Source organism: Antechinus flavipes, chromosome 1 (genome assembly GCF_016432865.1).
Source record: "Antechinus flavipes isolate AdamAnt ecotype Samford, QLD, Australia chromosome 1, AdamAnt_v2, whole genome shotgun sequence".
Lineage (NCBI taxonomy): Eukaryota > Metazoa > Chordata > Mammalia > Dasyuromorphia > Dasyuridae > Antechinus > Antechinus flavipes.
In genome coordinates this window covers 669559151-669581685 of record NC_067398.1, presented here as the reverse complement: position 1 = coordinate 669581685, position 22535 = coordinate 669559151, and the positions used below count along the sequence as shown (strand labels likewise).

The 22535-nt window shown below is 55.6% G+C and overlaps 1 protein-coding gene across 6 annotated transcripts in view; it reads left to right on the top strand.

Moving 5' to 3' along the window:
• The window catches only part of SBNO2 (strawberry notch homolog 2), a 207864-nt gene extending 189892 nt beyond the window's left edge, over positions 1–17972 (top strand). For 4 of the 6 annotated variants that reach the window (XM_051972156.1, XM_051972159.1, XM_051972160.1 and 1 more), the window contains 13 exons: positions 1215–1346; positions 3942–4077; positions 5689–5801; positions 6040–6111; positions 6440–6548; positions 7759–7833; positions 8106–8249; positions 12232–12326; positions 13013–13105; positions 13690–13821; positions 14549–14625; positions 14913–15103; positions 15323–17972. In XM_051972156.1, coding sequence (XP_051828116.1) covers positions 1215–1346; positions 3942–4077; positions 5689–5801; positions 6040–6111; positions 6440–6548; positions 7759–7833; positions 8106–8249; positions 12232–12326; positions 13013–13105; positions 13690–13821; positions 14549–14625; positions 14913–15103; positions 15323–15882 — 1929 coding nt within the window. In that variant the 3' untranslated portion in view covers positions 15883–17972. Of the gene's footprint in view, positions 1–1214; positions 1347–3941; positions 4078–5688; positions 5802–6039; positions 6112–6439; positions 6549–7758; positions 7834–8105; positions 8250–9827; positions 9903–10174; positions 10319–12231; positions 12327–13012; positions 13106–13689; positions 13822–14548; positions 14626–14912; positions 15104–15322 lie in introns of all 6 variants that reach the window. The other 2 variants (XM_051972158.1, XM_051972157.1) reach the window with 2 other exon arrangements.
• Positions 17973–22535: the final 4563 nt, after the last annotated feature.

The following is a 22535-nucleotide window of genomic DNA, read 5'->3' as shown; positions in this document are numbered from 1 at the left end:
CAAAGCGGAGGGGGCTCCAGCCCTGCCACAGGCTTGAAGGGGCCTAAAGGCTGATGCCCTCTGCTGGTCAGTCCTGGCCTTCGGGGAGCCAGGCCAGGAGCAGCTGAGCCAAGGAGCTCGAAGTACCAGTGACTGTCACCTTGGGGGGCAGAGGAAAAGCTTAGCGTGAGACCCGCATGGCCCTGCCTCCTGAGCCTCCCGGCCTCTAAAAGGCGGTCAAAGGCTCGGGCAGAAACGGCTTTTCCCTTGTAGCACGGTCCTTCCGCTCAGCAGGAGAAGCAGGAATGGCAGCCAGCTGGGCTCACACAAGGGCAGAATTTCGGGACAAGGCCCTTGTGGACCCTCTGGTTTTATTTGGTGATTTCGTTACTGGCCGGACCTTTGGCTTCACCAGCTATGGGAGCTCCTGCTGAGGACCTTCCTCTACCAGAGAAAGCCAGACAGCAGCCCCACCCCCTCCCTCTCCCCCAAGAGTGGCCAAGACCCCCGAGGGCCCGAGCCCACGCACACCCCCAGTGTCTGACGCAGAAAGCTCTCCGTGCTGGCTGCATCAAGGCCCGGAACGACACTGCAGGGCCTCCCGAATGAGGCACGAGCTCCCTGGGAGGAACTCAGCCCCCTCTCCTCCATGGGGGTGCACAAAGAATGCGCGTGGGCAGTCAGAGGGAGACCCCGCCGAACGGCTCCTTCCTCACACGTAGCCCAGCCCTGCCAGGGGTCAGGGAGCCCACCAGCTTCAGAACCGCCTTAGAGGCATCTGGGCGCTGGCAGCGTTTGGGATGTGGGGTGGGGTGTTGGGTGACAGTCAGCCCCTCGATGCTCCCGGGCTCTCCCTCCCACTGAGCCCAGCCTTTCACAGCTGAGGCTCGCACTCAGGACCTTGTCCGGGTCCCACTGCCTGTAAGTTTCAGAGATGGGATTCAAATCCAGGCATTCCCAACTGTCTCAAGTCATGCTAAATGGATGCGGAGCCTGGGGCCACTCGTCTCTCCAGGAAAAAACACCCGAGGTCAGCCCCAAGGGGGCCGCTTCCCCAGCCTCAGGTTTCTCCTCTGTAGTAATACTTGTATAAGGGTGTTATAGAAAGCTTGCAATGGGGAAAGAAAGTCCTGCACGACATTAGAGGTGGCTGTTTCAGGACCTCCTCTTCCTCCTCTAGCCCACCGTGTGCATGTCCACCTTGCTAACAGTCTCTTCCCTCCCCCGGGATACAGATGACTGGAAGGAAAGGCCGGGTTGTGTCCAGACCAGACGGGACGGTCACTTTTGAGTCCCGTGCAGAACAGGGCCTCTCCATCGACCACGTGAACCTGAAGGAGAAGGAGCGTTTCATGAGTGGGGAGAAGGTGAGTTGATCCTGGAAGTCATAAAGAAGCAAATGTAGGCTTGAGATAGAAGGAAACCTTGCTGCTAATTATTGCTGATGGGGCTGTCTCAGGAAATGCTGAGTTCTCTCTCCCTGGAGGCCTTTGTGCCAGAAGAAAGGACCACCTCTCAGCCATGTCAGCACAGATCTAGGGCTGGCCTGGACTAGATGGCCATGGATGCCCCTTCCAGCTCTGAAGTGGGATCTACAAGACTCTCCGAGCTAGAAGGGCCTAGAGAAGACTTCTGGGCAAGCTTGGGCAGTGCTCAAATGGCAATTCCCCCTCTGTTTATTTTATTGACCAGGCAATTAAGGTTAAGTAACCTGCCCAGGGTCACAAAGCTAGGAGGTGTTCTGTGTCTGAGGCTGGATTTGAACCCAGGTCCTCCTGATTCCAGAGCTGGTATCTACCACATTATCTAGCTGTCCCTCATCCCCATCCCCTTCAAGCTGACCCACATCATCATTGGGTGGCTCCATTTGTTACAGAATTATGTTTCATTCTGAAGGCCTCATCTCGCTGGGCCACTGATCCCCGGGAGCTAACTGCCTTTACTTTTTCCACCCACTCACTCCCCTTCACACTTTCTTTTTTTCTTGTTATGATTTTTGTTGGTGCTTTGAGGGCTCTATGCCTTGGGTACTTCTCAGAGAAACCCTTTATAACCAAGATAATAATTCTTTTTTTTCCCTGAGGCAGTTGGGGTTAAGTGATTTGCCCAGGGTCACACAGCTAGGAAGTGTTAAGTGTCTGAGGTTAGACGGTCCTCCTGACTTCAGGGCTGGTGCTCTATGCGCTGAACCACCTAGCTGCCCTAACTAAGATAATTCAGCCCCACAAACAGCACAGCAGCTGCAGCTGATCGAAGCCCTCTGCCCCTGGGCTTCTCTGACTAAAAAGAGACATCCTATTTCATCATCTATTCTCTCAAATCTCATTGAGCCATTGGGGATGATCTGATTTCTGCTGCCAATTAGTGTTTTTCTTTACATTATCGTAGGTGCTGTGTGTCTCATTCCTTTGGTTTTCTTTCTTTCCCTTTGCTTGAGTTCACATGAGTTTTTCCAGGCTTTCTGAATCTTTCATATTTTTCATTTCTCTCAGGACAACAGTGACTCTTTACACTCATTTACTGCAATTTCTTCAGTCAGTCCCCAGTGGGGGAGGGAGTCACTGTGTCCAGTTTTTTGTGACAACATGACTATTTGGATGTCTGTAGGACCTTCTTTATACTTACAATGCATTCACTTTATTTGACTCTCAAAGAGTTAGCAGAGTGGTTGCATTGATTCCCATTTCCCAGATGAGCAAACTGTGACACAGAGAAAGGTGTGGCAGGGCCAGTACTTTACTCTTACCACCAAACCATTCATCTCCTTAAGAGAAAGGTCATAAGTGTTTAACCAACGATTGGATTTGTCCATTCATTCATTCTTGATGGATGGCAGGCCAGGGAAGCTGGACTTAACCGATAGCCACTCACCCTCCTGCTGGTAGTTCAGCTCCTTTCATGGTATTTCTCATGAAGTCTTTGGGGAAATGTATCAGGCTTGGTTAGACACCAGGATCCAAAGAGCAGTGACTCATGTTTCGGTCTCTCGGTCCCTTCCGGCTCTAAATCTGTGAGAAGTGGTGACATGCTCTGAATTTGGAAGTGACCTGAAGCTAAGGGGAATAGGCCACAGCCCTGGATGGCTCACTCAGACTCCAGAAGGTGCCCGGTGGGGCTGGGTCCGACCTAGCAGGCGAGGTTTGACAGAGATAAATGTGAGAAGTCAGCTTCACAAGGACAGAAAGGGGGAGCAGGCCTAGAGAGCAGTTCAGAAAAAGAACCGGGCCGTTGAGTGTCCACAGGCTCAGTGAGAGCGTGAAGGCCCGAGGAGCAAATGGGGGCTTTGGCTGCAGGCGCCTGCCCAGAGTCCGAGTGCGGACAGGGAGAAGATGACACGGAGCCGCCAGGAGGGTCTGGGGCCCAGAGAGGGAAGGGCCTCGGGGCCACACCCAAGGAGCACCGGCTGTCCTTGGCCCCAAGGGCAGAACGGGGACAGTGACGGCTTTAGTCCCAGTGTTAAAAATCACTTCCCAAGAACCAGACATGGACGAGCACCTGGAGAGGGGATGCATCCTCTTTGAGGGCTTTGAGTTGGGCTGGCAGGCCAAGGCCTGGGACCCGAGCTGGACAGCAGCCAGACGCGGGGCTGCACAGATAGCCCTAGGCCCTAGTTGGTGACCATGAGCCGGATGGTCATCTGTCATTTTGTCTGGACTGGGCCAAACTTTGTGGGTTCTGAGCATGACGAGATTCTGTGATTTGGGCAATTTAAGGAATCCCCTTCAGCGCTCAGGGAGCCCTGTGATCTCTGATGATTAACACTGGGAATCTGACCCTGACTTGTGGTACTGCAGCCCCAGGGGGCGGATGACATGGGCGGCCAATGGTGGCGGGCTCCGCGGGCAGCACCCCGGAAAGCTGCTATTGGGCCAGAATGGTGGGCTGTGGTGGAGGCTGGCCCTGCCCGGGGAGTCTCCGCTGCCCCGGCTTCTTCTCATGTGCCCTCTCTGCCTCTCCCTCAGCTCGTTGCCATCATCTCAGAGGCCTCCAGTTCAGGGATCTCCCTGCAAGCAGACAGGCGGGTAAAGAATCAGAAGCGCCGCGTGCACATGACGCTGGAGTTACCCTGGAGCGCTGACCGGGCCATCCAGCAGTTTGGTGAGCACTGGGGGAGAGGCTTACGCTTCTTAGGGACCCCACATCCTGGGGCCGAAGCAGTGCCGGGAAGGGGTCCCCAACTTCATTCCTGGTTATGAGAGAAGGGAAATGCTGATCATAATCTGCCCCCTAAACTTGCCCCCCTCTCACCTCCCCATTTCTGTTGATGGCGTCATCTTCTTCCCAGTTACTAAAGTTGAAATCTTAGGATTTTCTTGGTGATCCTTTGTGCTTCCCTCTTCTCTTGTGTTCATTTGTTCAGACATTTATTAAGCATCTGCTGTGTGCGGTGCTTGGTGCTTGGGAAAATAAAAACGACTCCATGGTCCCTGCAGTCTGGTAGAGGACTTCACTTCAGATGTATTAAGAGCCCAGAGCACAGGGCCCAGGGCCGGAGACTTGACACAGGATAGCCAGGAGAGAGTCTGTTCTCACGAAGCTTCCAGTCCATGAGAGGCTGCTTTTGGTCCTAACGGGGACATAAGCCTAAGTGGTTTAAAAGAAAGAAACAGAGACTGAGAGAAACAGGAGCATGGAGAGAGACGGAGACAAAGGAGAGAGGGAGGTCTGCATTCCCTCTCGGTCCCCGCTCTGTGCCCTGGTTTTCAGCTTTTCCCTGAGAGCCTCATCTCTAGCTTCTCTCCTTGGTCCTTCTTCTCTAGAATCCATGGTCTCGGGGCTAAGGCAGAAAGATGGGCACCTGTAATGGACAGAATCACAAGGAGGCAGAGGGATGGTCAAGAGGGGCCGGCTGGGGCCGTAGCAGGGACGGGGGCAATGCTAGTGACATTTGTAAGCTTGGGAAAGAAAAATGAGGGAGGGTTTAGTTGTTCACTCAGCAGGCATTGCTTTTTTTTTTTTTTTTTTGGTGGGGGTGGGGTGGGGTTAAACAATAGCTTTTTATTTTCCAAATACATGCAGAGATAGTTTTCAACATTCACCCTTTGCAAAACCTTGGGTTCCAGATTTTGTTCCCTCCTTTCTCCGTCGCTCTCCTCCCCTAGACTGCAAGTAATCTAAGATAGGTTAAACATGGGCAGTTCTTCAATGCATATTTCCACATTTATCGTTAAGCAGAGCCAGAGTACGTCCTTTGTGGGAGGATGGCACCGTGTCTCTGCTGACAGATCAGTGTGGGAGGTCTTGGGAGAAGGTCACTGATCCCCAGAGGGGTCTGGGAAGGCTTTTTGGAGACTCTTGTCACTTGAATTGGGTTTTAAAAGAGAATTAGGAAGAATTCAGAGAGTGACGAGGGTGGGGGGGGGGCAGTGTGCAAGCCTCAGGGACTACCTGGAGTGCCCAGGGGGCAGTGGTCTGGATAAGGCAAAGGGGATCAAAGTTGATGAGGACCCCCAGGGGATTGGGAGCAGAGGATAAGGCCTGGGCAGTCAGATCTCCCTCCCCAAGACTGTCCACCTCTCCCACCCTCTCACCTGGGTGACAGACAGGCCGCCCGACACCTCTCCCTCCGTTTTCCCCTTTCTCTACCCTCGGCCGAGCAGAGGAATGATCCCCTCATTCTTGGGAAATAAAATCCTCCCACGTCTCCCTGCCTATTACCGGCTTCCCATCTAATACTCGCCTCCACCATCTGTGCGGTTTCCCTTCCAGGTCGCACACACCGATCGAACCAGATCTCGGCTCCCGAGTATGTCTTCCTGATCTCAGAACTCGCGGGCGAGAGGAGGTTTGCCTCCATCGTGGCCAAGCGTCTGGAGAGCCTGGTAAGGGCCCCACCTACCCTCCCCAGAGTCACCTTACCCAGGGAGGCCGATTCAGGCCGGAATGACTGACCGGGGCAATTTGGGCCCGGCCGCTCGTCATGGGACCGCTCTCCTCCTGTGTCCCCTTGGCCGCTGCACCTCGGAAGCCCCTTCTCTGAAGTCCCATGAGCCTCCCGTCCTCTCGTAGTCCCCCAGAAGAAGGTTCCCTTGACAAACAGCCTCCCGCTCTCTCACACAGGGGGCCTTGACCCATGGGGACAGAAGAGCCACTGAATCCAGGGACCTCAGCAAATACAACTTTGAGAACAAGGTAAGGCAGGCAGTCTCGTGGCAGGAGGCTTGAAAGGGGGACAGCTGGTGGCCCAGGCCTCTGTGGCTCAAGTCACAGCAGTCGCCTCCAGATGATGGCTCGGAGGCTTATCTTAAACGCTTCAGCCCCAAGTCTCATTTTCCACAAAAATAAAATAAAGTTCCTAGTTCTGGCCCCCCGCCACAGAGAGTGGGCTTGTAATGTTTCACAAACATGGGTCTGGACTGACCCTTCCTGCCCCCCTCGAGTAGGGCCCCACCCCAGCTGCAGCCCCCTTCCCTCCTGCTGCCCGTGGGGCCGAGGCCTGATCACTGCCATCTCCCGACAGTACGGAGCCCGAGCCCTGGACAGAGTCCTGTCCGCCATCCTGAACCAGTCCGAGAACAAAGTCCCGCTGCCCAAGCACTATCCAGGAGGAGACGCCGCCTTCTTCCGAGGTGAGCCTGGGGGGAGGGGAGGAAGGGGCTGGAGCAGGAGACACCAGGCTTCGTGCAAGGCCTGCCTCTCAAGAGGGGGCCCCCAGAAAGCGGGCGACCAGCCTGGGCCTCCGGGGGACCTGAGAGTTCGTGTCCCACCCCCAGAGATCAGTTTATTCAGTCTATGTTCGTATAACATTCACGTTACTGGGTCAGGTGGAGCTCCCACTGTGGGGTAACCTCCAGGGAGGGGGCCACAGCCAGCTTAGAAGCCGCTCCCATCCTTCAGGGGCTTTCCACTGTCAGGCACTGGGGGGCCACAGTGCCAGGCCCGCAGCCGGCAAGACCCAGGGAGTCTTGACTGCCCGCTTTAGTTTCCTCTGTAAATGGAGCCGGTACCACCCCCTCCCCCTCAGGGTTTGCTGTGAGACTGGGATGAGACAGTGTCTTGAAGTGCTGTGTGTGTCAGTGGGGATTCATTTGCCAAGCAAAGCAGCTCCTGGGGGCTGTGGGGCCACCCGGAGCCGGGCCGCCGGCGGTATTGGTGAAAAAAACTCTCCCCTCTGCCTAGTGTAGGGAGAGGGCGGGGCAGGGGCAGAGGGGAGCTGGGCCTGCTACCTCTGGGCCAGGGAGAGAATCCCAGAACCGGGCCAGTCTGCCAGGGACTTAGAGCTCCGCCTGAGAGGCAAGAGAGAGACAGAGACAGAGAAGGGGAGACAAGAGACAAAGCCAAGAGACTAAAAGGACCAGAGGTGGAGTTTATTTCGTTCTTCCAATCACAAAACTGTCCCCCTCTGAGGTCACACTGTGGTGTGGAGGGGGACTCTGAGCTCCCCAAGGAGCTGTGATTGTTGAGCCCAAGCTTAGGTAAGAGTCTGGCGACGGGGGGGAGGGGGGGAAGTTGTACAAGAACCAGCCTGGTTAGTGGGTAGAGAGGCTGGCCCCGGGTGGAGAACGGCGGCTCTGGAAGGCAGCCTCTTGGAGGGGCTCCTCCAGCCTAGGGGAATCAGGGACAGTGAAGCACTGAGGCTGGGCTCAGTTCTGGCCTAGGTAGAATGAGGTCAGTCAAGGAAGACTTCTGGAGGAGACAGCCCTGGAGGCTGGGCTTGGTGAGGAGAGGACGGGACTCTGACTCTTTCCAGAGAGGCCTCGGACGAGGCTGGGTCAGGGCCTCGTTCGCCATTGGGGTGGGGGTGGGCTGCTGCTAATCCCCTCAGGCCTGTCGTTGCAGAGATGAAACAGGGCCTGCTCTCCGTGGGGATCTGCTGCAGGGAGATGAAGTTTGGCTGTATCGCTATTGAGAAGGGTGAGTGCCAAGGAAGAGATGAGCCTGGCGGTGCCCGCAGATGTGCCCCTTCACCATCTCAGAGCCTTTGGGATGGCTGTCGTTCCCCCTCCACCGAGTGACCCCACCCATCCTTGCTGGCACCCGTGGGAGGCCCGGACCACATCTGGGGGGAGGGTGTCTCTGGGGTTTTCAGGCTCTGCATGAGTGCTCCAGATGGAGCAGGGGCTGGAAGGGGATGGCTGCCCCATGCTCTGGGTCTGAGCTGCCTCCTCTCGCCCACCCCCTCTTAGACTGCTCCATCACCAAGTTTCTGAACCGCATCCTGGGCTTGGAGGTGCACAAGCAGAACACTCTCTTCCAGTACTTCTCCGACACCTTTGACTATCTGATCGAGAAGGACAAGAAAGAGGGCAAATATGACATGGGCATCTTGGGTAAGGGGAGAGATTGCATTGTTGGGGCCCCAGCAGGTGGGACTGGGGGAGCAACCCACCTTCCCTCCCTTTATGGGGAAAGAGCATCCAGGCAGTGGAATAGCTGATATCCCCACTCACACCTTCCTGAGAAACGTCATGGACTTCCCTGAATCCCAGGGCCAGGCCAAAACAAAAAGTCCCCAAAGTAGACGACCTCGTGAAGCATTGTTCTGCAAGGGACGGCTCTCCTGTGGAGAGTGATGTCCACGGTGTGAACTCATTAATATACAAATGTTGCCCATCCAGGAGGGATAGCTGTCCCATTCAGCTACAGAGTCCCAATCCAGACAGTCTGACAGGCCAGAACATCTAATAAGATGAAACTGAATGGCAATAAACATAGAATCTTACATTTGGTAAAATTGAGTAGGTTTATTTTATGATTGTTATTATTTTTGCAAATTTTTGATGTGGCCTGTGCTTCAGAGAAACATAGTTATCTCATTTATCCCTCTCCATCCCATATCAGAGATCAGTTTATTCAGTCTATGTTCGTATAACATTCACGTTACTGGGTCAGGTGGAGCTCCCACTGTGGGGTAACCTCCAGGGAGGGGGCCACAGCCAGCTTAGAAGCCGCTCCCATCCTTCAGGGGCTTTCCACTGTCAGGCACTGGGGGGCCACAGTGCCAGGCCCGCAGCCGGCAAGACCCAGGGAGTCTTGACTGCCCGCTTTAGTTTCCTCTGTAAATGGAGCCAGTACCAGCCCCTCCCCCTCAGGGTTTGCTGTGAGACTGGGATGAGACAGTGTCTGTGAAGTGCTGTGTGTGTCAGTGGGGATTCATTTGCCAAGCAAAGCAGCTCCTGGGGGCTGTGGGGCCACCCGGAGCCGGGCCGCCGGCGGTATTGGTGAAAAAAACTCTCCCCTCTGCCTAGTGTAGGGAGAGGGCCGGGGCAGGGGCAGAGGGGAGCTGGGCCTGCTACCTCTGGGCCAGGGAGAGAATCCCAGAACCGGGCCAGTCTGCCAGGGACTTAGAGCTCCGCCTGAGAGGCAAGAGAGAGACAGAGACAGAGAAGGGGAGACAAGAGACAAAGCCAAGAGACTAAAAGGACCAGAGGTGGAGTTTATTTCGTTCTTCCAATCACAAAACTGTCCCCCTCTGAGGTCACACTGTGGTGTGGAGGGGGACTCTGAGCTCCCCAAGGAGCTGTGATTGTTGAGCCCAAGCTTAGGTAAGAGTCTGGCGACGGGGGGGAGGGGGAGTTGTACAAGAACCAGCCTGGTTAGTGGGTAGAGAGGCTGGCCCCGGGTGGAGAACGGCGGCTCTGGAAGGCAGCCTCTTGGAGGGGCTCCTCCAGCCTAGGGGAATCAGGGACAGTGAAGCACTGAGGCTGGGCTCAGTTCTGGCCTAGGTAGAATGAGGTCATAGTCAAGGAAGACTTCTGGAGGAGACAGCCCTGGAGGCTGGGCTTGGTGAGGAGAGGACGGGACTCTGACTCTTTCCAGAGAGGCCTCGGACGAGGCTGGGTCAGGGCCTCGTTCGCCATTGGGGTGGGGGTGGGCTGCTGCTAATCCCCTCAGGCCTGTCGTTGCAGAGATGAAACAGGGCCTGCTCTCCGTGGGGATCTGCTGCAGGGAGATGAAGTTTGGCTGTATCGCTATTGAGAAGGGTGAGTGCCAAGGAAGAGATGAGCCTGGCGGTGCCCGCGGATGTGCCCCTTCACCATCTCAGAGCCTTTGGGATGGCTGTCGTTCCCCCTCCACCGAGTGACCCCACCCATCCTTGCTGGCACCCGTGGGAGGCCCGGACCACATCTGGGGGGAGGGTGTCTCTGGGGTTTCCAGGCTCTGCATGAGTGCTCCAGATGGAGCAGGGGCTGGAGGGGGATGGCTGCCCCATGCTCTGGGTCTGAGCTGCCTCCTCTCGCCCACCCCCTCTTAGACTGCTCCATCACCAAGTTTCTGAACCGCATCCTGGGCTTGGAGGTGCACAAGCAGAACACTCTCTTCCAGTACTTCTCCGACACCTTTGACTATCTGATCGAGAAGGACAAGAAAGAGGGCAAATATGACATGGGCATCTTGGGTAAGGGGAGAGATTGCATTGTTGGGGCCCCAGCAGGTGGGACTGGGGGAGCAACCCACCTTCCCTCCCTTTATGGGGAAAGAGCATCCAGGCAGTGGAATAGCTGATATCCCCACTCACACCTTCCTGAGAAACGTCATGGACTTCCCTGAATCCCAGGGCCAGGCCAAAACAAAAAGTCCCCAAAGTAGACGACCTCGTGAAGCATTGTTCTGCAAGGGACGGCTCTCCTGTGGAGAGTGATGTCCACGGTGTGAACTCATTAATATACAAATGTTGCCCATCCAGGAGGGATAGCTGTCCCATTCAGCTACAGAGTCCCAATCCAGACAGTCTGACAGGCCAGAACATCTAATAAGATGAAACTGAATGGCAATAAACATAGAATCTTACATTTGGTAAAATTGAGTAGGTTTATTTTATGATTGTTATTATTTTTGCAAATTTTTGATGTGGCCTGTGCTTCAGAGAAACATAGTTATCTCATTTATCCCTCTCCATCCCATATCACAGATAATATGTTTAAAGAGGAAAAAAAACAGCCCAGTGATTAAGAAAAATCTAAGCACCATGCAATACCTGTCGAGGTTCCACCTCCCCAGAGGACGGTGGCTTGGGAATAAACTCATGTATCTCCTCATTTCAGTTCTGTTTGATGATTAGAATTCCCTTTGGGAGTCTGTGGGTGTGTTTTGGGGGGGCGGAGATCCTTCCATTTACATTGTTGTAGTCACTATATATGCTGCTTTCTTAGCTCAGCTTGTTTTGTACTGCATGGAGTTCGAATGCTCTTTTCCTGGTTTTCTCTATTATCACATGCATCATTCTTTTATGTTCCATTACATTCATAAACCACAATTTGGATGGTCATTCCCCAGTTAATGGATGTCCATTTTGTTTCCAGTTCTTTCGATAAATATTTTGATTATATCAGAGTAGTGTATAGGGACTTTCTTCTTGTCAGTGGCTTCTTTTGGTATACTGGGCTTTGTAATGAAGTTTTTAGTTCAAAAGTAATGGACATTTTAGTCACTTAATTTGTATAGTTCCAAATTACTTTCCACAACAACTATAGCATTTCATAGCTCCACCAACAATGTTTTTTCACAGCCACTCCAGCATTGACTATTACCTTTTTGGGGATCATTTTTACCGATTTGCAGGATGTGAGGTAAAACCTCTGGGTTGTTTTGATTTGCGTTTTTTATATTTTTAGTGATTTGGAGCATTTTTTTCCAATGTGGTTGTGAATACTTTGCAGTTTTCCTTTTGACAACTCTGTATTTTGAAAATAAAAAACTGGTCTTAAAATTTTTAAAAAATAGAGCAACAAATAAGAAAAAAACTCTTTTGTTACCTTAGATTTTCCTTTGTTTATGAATTCTATGTTTTCTGATCTTGTTTATTTCCTTCATGACCTCCCTCTCTATCTCATTCTTTAGATAAGGGATCTTTTTCCTTTAAAAAAAAAAAAAAAAAGAGAGAGAGAGAGAGACAATATTTGCTCCTATCCTGTGACCACTCTTGTAGTCTTTCTTTATTGTGTTTATTTCTTGAGTACCAAACCCTTCTTAGAGAAATGTGATACAAGCGTGCTTTTCCCCATTGGCCCCTTCCCTTCTTGCCTTAACCACAGCCCAGGACAGTGGGAGGAGTAGCCAGGTGAGGTGTCCGGTAGCAGACATTGCCATAAAACCGTCCCTGCGTGTTTGCGCAGTAGGCTGACTGGGCAGGGAGTGAGCTGGTAATGCTCATTAAGGGTCATGCTCGTTAAGGAGCCCAGTCTTGTGGCTCCTGGCCTTTGAGAGGAGCTGGCCTCTCTGGGCAGCCACGGGGAGGGGGCCCAGGGACTGGCCCTGACGTCCGCGCTGTGACCCCCAAAGCCCTCATTTGTATCTCACTCCTTCTCTTAGACCTGGCCCCGGGCATTGATGAGATCTATGAGGAAAGCCAACAGGAGTTCCAAACCCCTGGCCACCCCCAGGATGGGCAGGTCGTGTTTTACAAGGTAATAGGGGGCCGTCGGGTGGGCACTTAATACTTCCTAGCTGTGTGACCCTGATCAAGTCCCTGAACCCCAACTGCCTAAACTACCACAAGGTAGCTGCGGCCTGCCCGGGCACCCACTCCCCAGGAGCCCCAGACTCGGCCTCTTCCCCACAGCCTCGGCTGGGATGTCCTGAGCCCCCATCTGTCTCCAGTCCGCCTGCCCCTCGCTCTGGCCGGCCCCCCCATCCGAGGGGCCTAGCCTGCAGGGGGAGGCTCAGCTGCTGGGCCCGGGTCCAAGTCCCACCAGATCAGTGAGCCAGAGCAGACCACGTGGTCTTTGTGACCCTCAGTTTCCTCATTTGTAAATGTGGAGAACCTCATCAGGTTGTTTCACAAATTTTAAAAAAGGCCTTTCCCAAAGCACCCTTTGTGCTGCCCACCTTGTCTGAAGGGCTGTCCAGCTCCACCTAGAGGTCACACAGGTGAGGCTGAGGCCCCGGAGCCCAGAGGCCTGGCCTGCTTCCTTAGCTCTGCCCCCAATGAACCTTGGGCAGGTGCCTTCAGCCCCCGAGCCTCCACTCCACGACCTCCCTAGGTGTCCTAGACTGGGACAGTCCTGACCGCCGCTCCTGGGAGGGGCAGGGTGATGTGGAAGGTGGCGGGCTGGTGATGGGGCGTCATTGTTGCCCTGTCTGCTCCTCACAGATCAGTGTCGACCGGGGCTTGAAGTGGGAAGAGGCCTATGGGAAATCGCTCAAGATGACTGGCCCTTATGATGGCTTTTACCTGTCCTACAAGGTGAGCCGGAACGCCGACCTCTCTGCCCGGGGAACGTGCGGGGCCGATTCTCAGAGACCATCCTGCCCATCCTGCCCCTGGCTCAGAGGCAGCCTGGCCTGCTCGGTCCCCCAGCTCACACACGGCCCCCAGGGGCCCCTCCCTGGACCCTTGCTCAGACAAGTCACTTCTCATTGGAGCCCCCGTTTCTTCCAAAGTGAGAGAGGGTGGTGGGCTATGTCGCTTTCCAGCAGCAGCACAGAGTGGGGCAAAGCCCATCTTAGGACTCTCACCAGAAAGCGAGGGTCAGAGAAGGAAGGGCCCCCAGCTCAGGGCTGCCTCGTCTGCACCAGATAGGGGGATGGGAGCAGCCAGGGAGAGGGTCTTGGGCCCCCAGGCTCTCCGGGTCTCAGTTTCTTCATGTGTAGAATTATGGGGGAAGGGGCCAAACTTGGTGATCTCCAAGCACCTTTCCATTCCAAATCTGTCTGGGGCTGGCTGGGCTCTGCCAGGACTTCCTTTTCCCTCTCGGCCTGAGTTTGCTTATCTACCCCAAGAGTGCTGGAGCTCTGCCCACCCCCTCCTTTGACGTTCCCTGCTTCTAGGTGCGAGGCAACAGGAAGACCTGCCTGCTGGCCGAGCAGAGCCACGGGAAGCACTTCATCCTGTACAAACCCAACATTGGCAAGCAGAGCCAGCCCGAGAGCCTGGACAGTCTGTGCAGGAAGTTCCGGCGGGTGAGTGATGGGCCGAGGGCCCCGGTCCCCAGACCTGCACCTTGCCTTCCCAAAGGAAAGGAGAAAGGGGGAGATACTCACAGGCAAGGAGAGGTTGGGGACCTCTCGGAGCCCCCCAGACACAAAGCCCTGCCTGTTCTGGGTCTCTGGGTCTGGGTGGGTTGGAAGCAGCAAGAGCCAGGATCACTTCCTGGGGAGGGGAGGGCCTTAAGTCTGCATTCCGTAAGTCAGTGAGCATGGCTGCTGCGGGCCAGGCCCAGCCTTGGGCAGCAGAGCGCCAGGGACAAAGCTGAAACCTCCTTGGCCTCCAGGGGCCCATGTCCCCCACTGGGGGATGATGAGACTGTCTGCCCCTTCCCCACTCTGCTGCTGGTACAGCTCCCCCCCACCCTTTGCCCCCTCCTGGACCTGAAGCCACAGGTTCAAATCCTTGTGCACCCTGCTGGCAGGGCCAGGGCCAGGGGGTCAGGGTCCCTGCCCGGAATGAAGCTGCCTTCGGTCATCAGCTCATATGGGTGACTGGAACTGCGGTGTTTCCGCCATTCACACCCTCACTTTGGGAGGCCGGCGGGCCCAAAGCATGGGGAGACCCTGAGGGGGAGGGGCCTGCAGTGAGTCAGGGGCAGGGCTGGGACTCCTTGAATGGCCACAGCTTTCCCTACAATGCTGAGAGCGGTCCTGGGATCCCCAGAGCATGAGTGAAGCTCCCTCGTGCCTTCCTCTGCAGGTGACAGCTGAAGACGCCAAAGAGCACTGGGAGAACAACTACACCTTCTCTCTGAAGCACTGTAGCCATGTTGTCTGGTAAGTCAGGGGGACATGGCATGGGAGCCCCTCCCCCCTGCAGACCCTTCCTCCAGGAAACCCCCCGGCCCCAGAGGGCCCCCCAGGAGCAGCAGGGGGAAGCTGGCTCGAGGTCAGAGCAATCTCTGAAAAGGAAAGCGGCCTCAGAGGGCGTGAGAGAGGTTGGGGCTGGGGGAGAGTAGGTGATGGGCCCTTAGAACAGAGAATGAGCCAGGGCTGGAGGGGGTGATCCTTAGGGCAGAGAACGGGGCTCTGTCCGTCCGCCTGACTCTGCCCGCTCGCACCAGGAACCGGCACTGCAAAGTGGTCCAGGAGGGCAAGGAGTGCCTGCAGGGTGCCCGCCTGCGGCACTACCACATGCTATGCGGGGCCCTGCTCCGCGTGTGGAGCCGCATCGCCAGCATCATCGCAGAGGTCACCAGCAGCAGCTACCTGCAGATCGTGAGGCTCAAGACCAAGGACAAGAAGAAGCAAGTTGGTGAGCCGGGCATCTTCTGGGAGGGGAGGGGCCCGGGGCGGAGCTGGGAGGGGAGGGGCCCGGGGCGGAGCTGGGAGGGGAGGGGCCCGGGGCGGAGCTGGGAGGGAAGGGCCCCGGGCGGAGCTGAATAGGGAGGGGCCCGGGGTGGAGCTGGGAAGGGAGGGGCCGGGGCGGAGCTGGGCACAGCTGGCACTGAGCCTGGGTACGGGTCTCTGGCAGGTATCAAGATCCCCGAGAGCTGCGTGCCCAAGGTGCTGGAGGAGCTGAAGCAGATGGATGCCGACGTGAAGCGGAAACAGGCCCGCGCCGCCCAGCCCGTGGGGCTCCCGGACCCCCTGCCCCCGCCCTTCCAGGCGGCTCTACTGGGCTCCTGGCCCCCCCTCTCCATGCACTCCAACCCCACCGAGGTCTTGGACCTGACCTCCAGTCCCCTGGACGATGGCCTCCCCAGCGGGCTCCTGGGCCTGGACTCCACAGGCCTACCTTTCTCCCCCCAGGCCCCTCAGCTGAGCCTGCCTCCGCCCAGGTTCGCCTTCCCCCCGCCTCTGGACAGATCGGGGCCCAGCCTGCCCAGCAGCCACCCACTACCCCCCCATGAACCCTTGCCTCTCCTGCAGCTTCGGCCCCCTCCGGATGACCTCACCTCCCAGGGGGACATCAATTTCAAGGAGATCCTGGAAGACATGTTGAGGTCCTTGAACGTGGTCCCCCCTGAGGCCCCCCTGGGCCTGGAGCGCCAGAGTGTCATCCAGTTCAGCCCTCCCTTCACAAACTCCTAGGGCTGGGAGCTGGCGCCCTCCCTCCCTCCCCAGACAGCCCTTTATCCCCCAGGGGGCTGAAGGGGGGCAGGAGCCCTGCTTCTCCGGGAGTGTTAGGGCGGGAGCAGGAAGGAGTGGACAGGTGACTAGGAAACTATAGAGTTCCTTTTAAAACAAAACAAAAATTTATTTATATATAATATACATTCACACATCTATATAAATATAAATTTTTTATGTTATATATTAAGGGTAGGGGACTGGATGGATTGGCATCCAATGGCTGAGGCCTCCCAACTCTGTGATTACCCCTCCCCCTTCTCCAGTCACGCCGTTGTTAAGTCATTGCCCGGGTTTGGGGTGGCAGGGATAAATGACCTGACCTCCCACCCATCCCATTCTCCACTGTCAGGTAGACTACTGAGGGGGAAGGGTCAAGGCGAGGGCACCCTCACACCTCCCCACACCCCCCCTCCCCCAGAACACTTGGGAGCAGGGGGCACAGGGAAGGGCCATCCCGCCCAGTTATCCCACACTGACTTCCCAGGGCCCGAGCCCAGGCTCACCCCCCTCCTCCCAGGTGTGCCCTCTGCAGAAAGAGCTGAGAATCCCCAACAGAGATCTGAGAGGCAGGACTGCCATCGTGCCCAGCTCCCTCTCTTCGGAAAGGCTAGAGGGAGCCAGGGCCAGAACCTGGGGGTCCTGTGTCCCCACTCAGGAGTCTTGGCACTTTTCTGATTCCCTGCCCCCCAAAAAGCTAGGGAACCCTCTGGTTGGGTTTGATCAGCCAGAGGAGAGGGAGGACATCCTCAGCGGCAGCATCATCCCCAGCCCCTCTCCTTTTGCCCCCTGGGCATCCTGGCAGCTCCTCTGCCTGCCCAGGGTCCCCTCAGGTTCCTGGAGCCCCTTCCCATTCCCTGAGATCTCTGGGTCGGATGCTGTCAGGAACTGTCTGCCAGGGAAGCCGAGCTTCAGGTTTTCTCTCCCCTTCTAAAGGGGATCTCATTTTCCCTAAAAAGAATCGTGGGATCTCAGTGCTAGAAAAGAGCTTAAATATCATCTGATCAGGCCCCCTTCCTTTATAGACAGGGAAACTGAGGCTCGGGGCTCTCCCTGCCCCACGATTGGCTTTCTGCCTCCCTTTACCAACTGCTCCATTTTTGCCTTCTCTCGAGGAATCGGGGTGCAGCTGACCCCAGCTGGCCCCAGAGAGAGGAAGGGGTAGGAAGCAGACAGCAGACAGTGATGACAAATCCCCCTTCTAGTCTGCACCCCATTTTCTAGGGCTGACAGGTGGCTTATCCTGGCTGACTCACTTTCACCACTGCTTCCTCCTCACTTTTTCAGGGGGAGGAAGGACGGCCTCCGGGGGTGCTGAGTGAATGAGTTTCAGGGAGCAGTGGCCGGGTTTGATCCGGATTTCTCTTCCCTGGGTGCCCACCCCTTCCCCTGCCCTTGTGCCCAAAGGGTAGCAAAGGGACCTTGCCTCCTCTTTTCTTCCAGGGCAGCACCATTCTGCTCCTCCTCTTCCTCCTCCCTCTCTATTTATGATGTCCCCTCCCCAGCATTGGGGAAATCTGGCGCGGCCGCCAGACCCCCCCAGAACTGTGGGAGCTATAAACTCAGGAAAAACCGAAGGTGCTCTCTCCCCCTCTCACTGCCTCCGCCCTGCCCCACCCCCACGAGCAGGATGCTTTTCATGGGTGAACCCCACCACCGCCGCCTTTTAATATATGCAATTCTCTCCTCTAACCGTATAGCACCTTCATCCCCTGACCCCAGGACAGGCAGGGTCAAATATCCGTCACTGGGGATCTCGCCCCTAAGTTATTGCCTCGGTCCTGCTGATGGCGTGTCGTGTGTGAGTGTGTACGTGTGAGTGTGCGAGCGAGAGCGCCTCGTGTCACCCCTCCCTCTGTGCACTTTGGAATCTGCTTGTTATGTTGGGCCTTCTTGGATTTCTATGTGTATTTATAATTAATTGAAATGTATATATGTAAAGATTTTTTTTTAGAACATGTGCCTTTTGACTAATTCCTAAATTTTCTACTTGTACCTTACCTTGAAGAATAATTTTGCATTCATTCTGCTCAGTAAAGATGGAAACTCGGGCCACCCTGTGCTGTTTGTCCAGTCGGGAGTCCCTCCTGTCCCCAACTTCCCTGCTAGGGATTCTGGGAGGGACAGCGAGAGGGCAGGTCTGGGGATCCCTGTCCCTTTGGTTTTTTCATTGGTTAGAGGCTTTCTTTGGACAACTGCAGCCTAACTTCCCAAATCCAAAGTACACAAGGACTAGCGGGTCCCCGTTTTACAGAAGGAAAAGAAGTTGGGAAATGGCCTTGTTGAAGGTCACCTAGAAGGTCAGTGGCAGTTGGGACTAGGATGCCGCAGGCTTGAGAACTTACAGGAATGTATGAATTCTTTTTCTGTATTTTATTATTTCTGTGTCTCCCCTGTGACCTGTATAATATGTGCAGGCTCATATCTACTTGAGCCTTGGCCAGCTAGAAACATATTTACTTACCTGAGCTGATGACATTTATTGGTATTTGACATTTATCGATATTTAGTCTATTAGCTGGACCACTGTCTGCTTGATTAAGCCTGAAGGCCTGACTTTCTGTTTCCCAGAAATCAGGAGATTTCAGGGAAACAGAAACCTTCCATTCCAATCTCCCCAAATAGCAACAACCAATTAGATGCCTCCCCCTCCCCTTCTCAATGCTCTCTTACATGTGATGTCCTGCCCTCAAGAAGCTCTCATTCTAATAGGGGAACAGACAAGCTACAGCCGGATAAATCGGGAATAAGGAGCCGAGGGAAGGCCCCAGAACTGAAAGGGTTCAAGAAAGGCTTCCTGGAGAAGAGGGGGGGGTCTTAGCTGGGACTTGAAAGGAGCCAGGAGGCAGTTGTGAGGAGAGAGCGTAGGGTCTGAAGGTCCCCAAGTCTCTAGATGGGTCGGGGGGGGGCACCTTTCTGTAAGGTGAAGAAGACCAGAAAGGTAGGAAGGGGCTGGGTTATAAATGAGAAGCTAGGCAGGGTTCTACGTTCGATCCTGGAGGCGATGGGGAACGCCGCGGCACCCTCAGCCCTGCCCCGCCAAGATCGTTCTAGCTGAGAGAGTGGTGAGGGCTCGGCCTGGGGGCCAGGAAGAAGAGGAGCAAACAGGGATGTGACGAGTCAACAGAACTTGGAACGTATCTGTTATTGGGGGGTGGGGGAGTGAGGAGTCAAGAAGGGTACCGGGCTGGTGAGCGTCTGTACTGGGCAGTGCCCTCCGGGGGATGGGAGGTTGGGAAGCGGGGAGCAACGCCGAGTTCGGTTTGGGCCGGGGTGAAGGGTCTGGCCTGCCTTTTGTCCTGTATCCCCAGCACCTAACGCAGGGCTCCAGACAACATAGAGGAGGGCCAAGGACAGAGCTTTGGGGGCCCCCCATGTGGCCAGCGCTGAAAAGCCGTGTCCAGGGAGAAGCAAGTGGAGGAGAGAAGGGCGGCAGGCAGGCCAGAGGGTGAGGGCTGAGGAAAGGCCGCTGGGTTTGGCCATCACAGTAACTCGGGCTAGATCGCCTCAGTACTAGGGGATGATGGACCCGCCTCCCATCCGGGTCAGTGGCGGAGACTGGTTAAAAAGAGGGCGGCTCACAGCAGTTGTGTCAGTGAAACTGTGCAGGCATCCTCGGCTCTTGGCCGGAGGCAAAGGGCACCTACAAGGGAGGGGTACAAAGGTATTTCCCACAAGTCTTCCAAATTTAGTCCGAAAGGCTCTAGTTTTTTTCTCCCTGAAGCAACTGTACCTTGCTCAGGACCGCCCAGGATGTGTTAAGTGTCTGAGACTAGCTCGGAACTGGGGCCCTCCCGACGTCAGCGCCCCCTCGCTGCCCCTGTGAATTTTAAAGGATCTGACCCCATCGGTAAGAACTTAACCCAGCTGCCTTGCCGACTCCGTCCCCTCCCCCCATTTCCACGTTTATTAGACACACGGGAGATGGAGGCAAGGGTGGCACTATCAGTCTGCTTTAAGCAGCTCTTGTGAGCCAGCCCGGGGGTTAGGAGGGGGCAATACAAAGTCCAAAGTGAAACGATAGTTCCTGGGGTCAGAAAACTTACCCGCCGGGGAAAAGAAAGGGTAAATACTAGGTGGGGCAGCTAGGGGGCGCGGTGGAGAGAGCACCGGCCCTGAAGTCCAAAGGACCCGAGTTCAAATCTGACCTTAAACACCTAACTGGGCGACCCCGGGCAAGTCACTTAGCCCAACTGCCTCAGCAAAAATAAACAGAGGGAGTCAGAAAGGCAACTTGTAAACGCTGTTTTGAGCTGAGCTTGAAGGAAATGAGGGAGTCTAAGGGGTATGGGAGAGAAGGCGTTCCTCGCGAGACGGCGGGGACCAGAGACAGACAGGGCCGGGGCAGGAACAGCAGCAAGACCAGGAAATAGCGGGAGGAGAAAACAAAACCGGGCAGGGGAGTCGGAGCCCGGTCTGAGGCGCCGGGCAGCGGAGGAGTTTGTCTTGGAGGGAAGGGGGTCGCTCAGATGGACCCAACCGCGGGGGAGGCAGCTCGGCTGTGTGGGTGACCGGCTGAAGAGCGAAGAGACCGTTTAGGGGCCGTCGGGAGGAGGGCGCAGAGTGAGTGGAGACAAGGGATGGGTTCGAGAGGCAGAATCAGCAAGGCCCCAAGTAAGCCCGAGCTGGAAAGCCTGTGCCAGCGGGGCGCGGGCGTCTTGTCCCCACAGAAAGGATCGAGGCCGGACCGGAGCGGGCGGGGGAGGGCGAGCCCCCACAATGACTGCCTCGGACTTCATGAGCTTGAGGCGCCTGCGGGCGTCCACTTCCCGGCCCCACCGAGGGCCGAGTCCTCTGCGCCGAAATCTTTAAGTGTGACACCGCGGGGAAGGTTTCCAAGCCAGAGCCCTGCAGCGGTGACAGTCAGACGGGGAGGACCACGCGGGGGAGCGGGCCGGGAACCAAGGAGGAACCGGAGTCCGGGTTCTGCAGTGGAAGGCGGGAGAGCAGGAGGAGCTGACAGCCTCGGGGCGCTCCGCAACCTGCCCCTCGGCTTTAGGAGTCCCGGAGTGAGAGAGCCGGAGAACGAGCAGGAAGGTGATGGACGGCCGGAGGAGAGGGCACCGCGCTGCGCTGAGGGCCCACTTCAGATAACCTTAGTATTTAGTGGGCTCATTCAGTTGGGGGGCGGCCTTTCTCCAGGCGCATTCAGCAGCCGATGATCGGGGCAGAGGAGACGTCCACGAGGGGCAGCTGTGGCGCGGTGGGCGGAGCCCCGGCCCTGGAGTCAGGAGGACCCGAGGTCCAATCTGCCCTCAGACACTTAACCCTTCCCGGCTGTGCGACCCTGGGCAAGGCACTTACCCCCAACTGCCTCAGGGGAAAAAAGAAAAAGAAATTAAGCAAGAAAGAAAATTAGAGAGAAAAGAAGAAAAGTAACCCTTAGAGGGAAGGGGAAGAGGTGGGGAGAGGGGTTCCAAGATACAAGGCGACATAGGACTGAGCTAGTGAAAAAGGAGGCGCCCAAAGCCGGAGCAGGAGCGGCGCTGATCTAGGAGAGGGGGACCTGGGAAGTGATGTGAGGGCGACAATGATTGCAGCCTTGGGATAGCAGGCGCTTTCCAAACTTTGCGGGGCTCACAACTGGGGGGCAGGGGCTGCTGCTGTTAGACCTGAGGCCCCGCGGCTCCCGTAAATAACAAAAAGTGGCAGGGAACTGGGGAACAAGGAGGCAGCGGGGAGGGTAAAAGTCTGTGGGGGGATCTCCTTTAGCTCATGGCTCTTCCACAGCGCTGCTCCCCAGAGTCTGAGGGGAAAAGTAGGTAAAGGCAAATCCGAGAAATCCTTTGGGTCTAGTTCAAGGACTTTTCCTTTTATCTTCAAGGCACTAGGGAGCCACTGAAGGTTTTTGAGCAGGCCAGCTCTGGACCTGAAGGAGGATTATTATTGTTTTTAGCAGTTTGTCGATGATAGATTGGAGGGGGAATCCCACAAGTGTGGGGGCCAGGGGGCGGCAGCGACAGTAGTCCAAGGGAGAGGCGAGGACCGCCTCACCATCAGTGGAGAGAGAGAACGAAATACATTTGGTGTGGAATAAGGAAGGGGAAGGGAATAAACACTAAGCTCCTGCTGTGTGTCAGACGCTGTGCTGAGTACCTGCAAATACTATCTCACTGAAATCAGCAGCGGAAACAGCCTCACGCCAGGCACCTGCGTGACTTGAGACTTCACAGCCTTGGATGGAAACGGTGACGTATGGAAGAAGTGGGGCAGGGGGCAGAGGGGAGGACGGATGGGAAGGGGGGGAGAGAAAAGATGACGACGTCTCCTCAAGTTGAGCTTGAGGTACCAATGTGAGGTCTAGGGGGGAATGTCCCAGTAAACTGGACTGGAGCTCACAGGAGAGAGCTCAGGGCTCTCGTCACAGGTCTGAAAGTCACTTGTACGCAGACATGGAACCTGTACAAGTAGGAAAGATTATCAAGAGATTACTGGGAGAAGAGGAAGCTGTGGGATGAAGATAGAAGAAATCTCTGGGAACTCTCTCTCTCTCTCTCTCTCTCTCTCTCTCTCTCTCTCTCTCTCTCTCTCTATATATATATATATATATATATATATATTTTTTTTTTTTTTTTTTTTTTTAAAGAACAGCATTGGGGCAGCTCAGTGGCGCA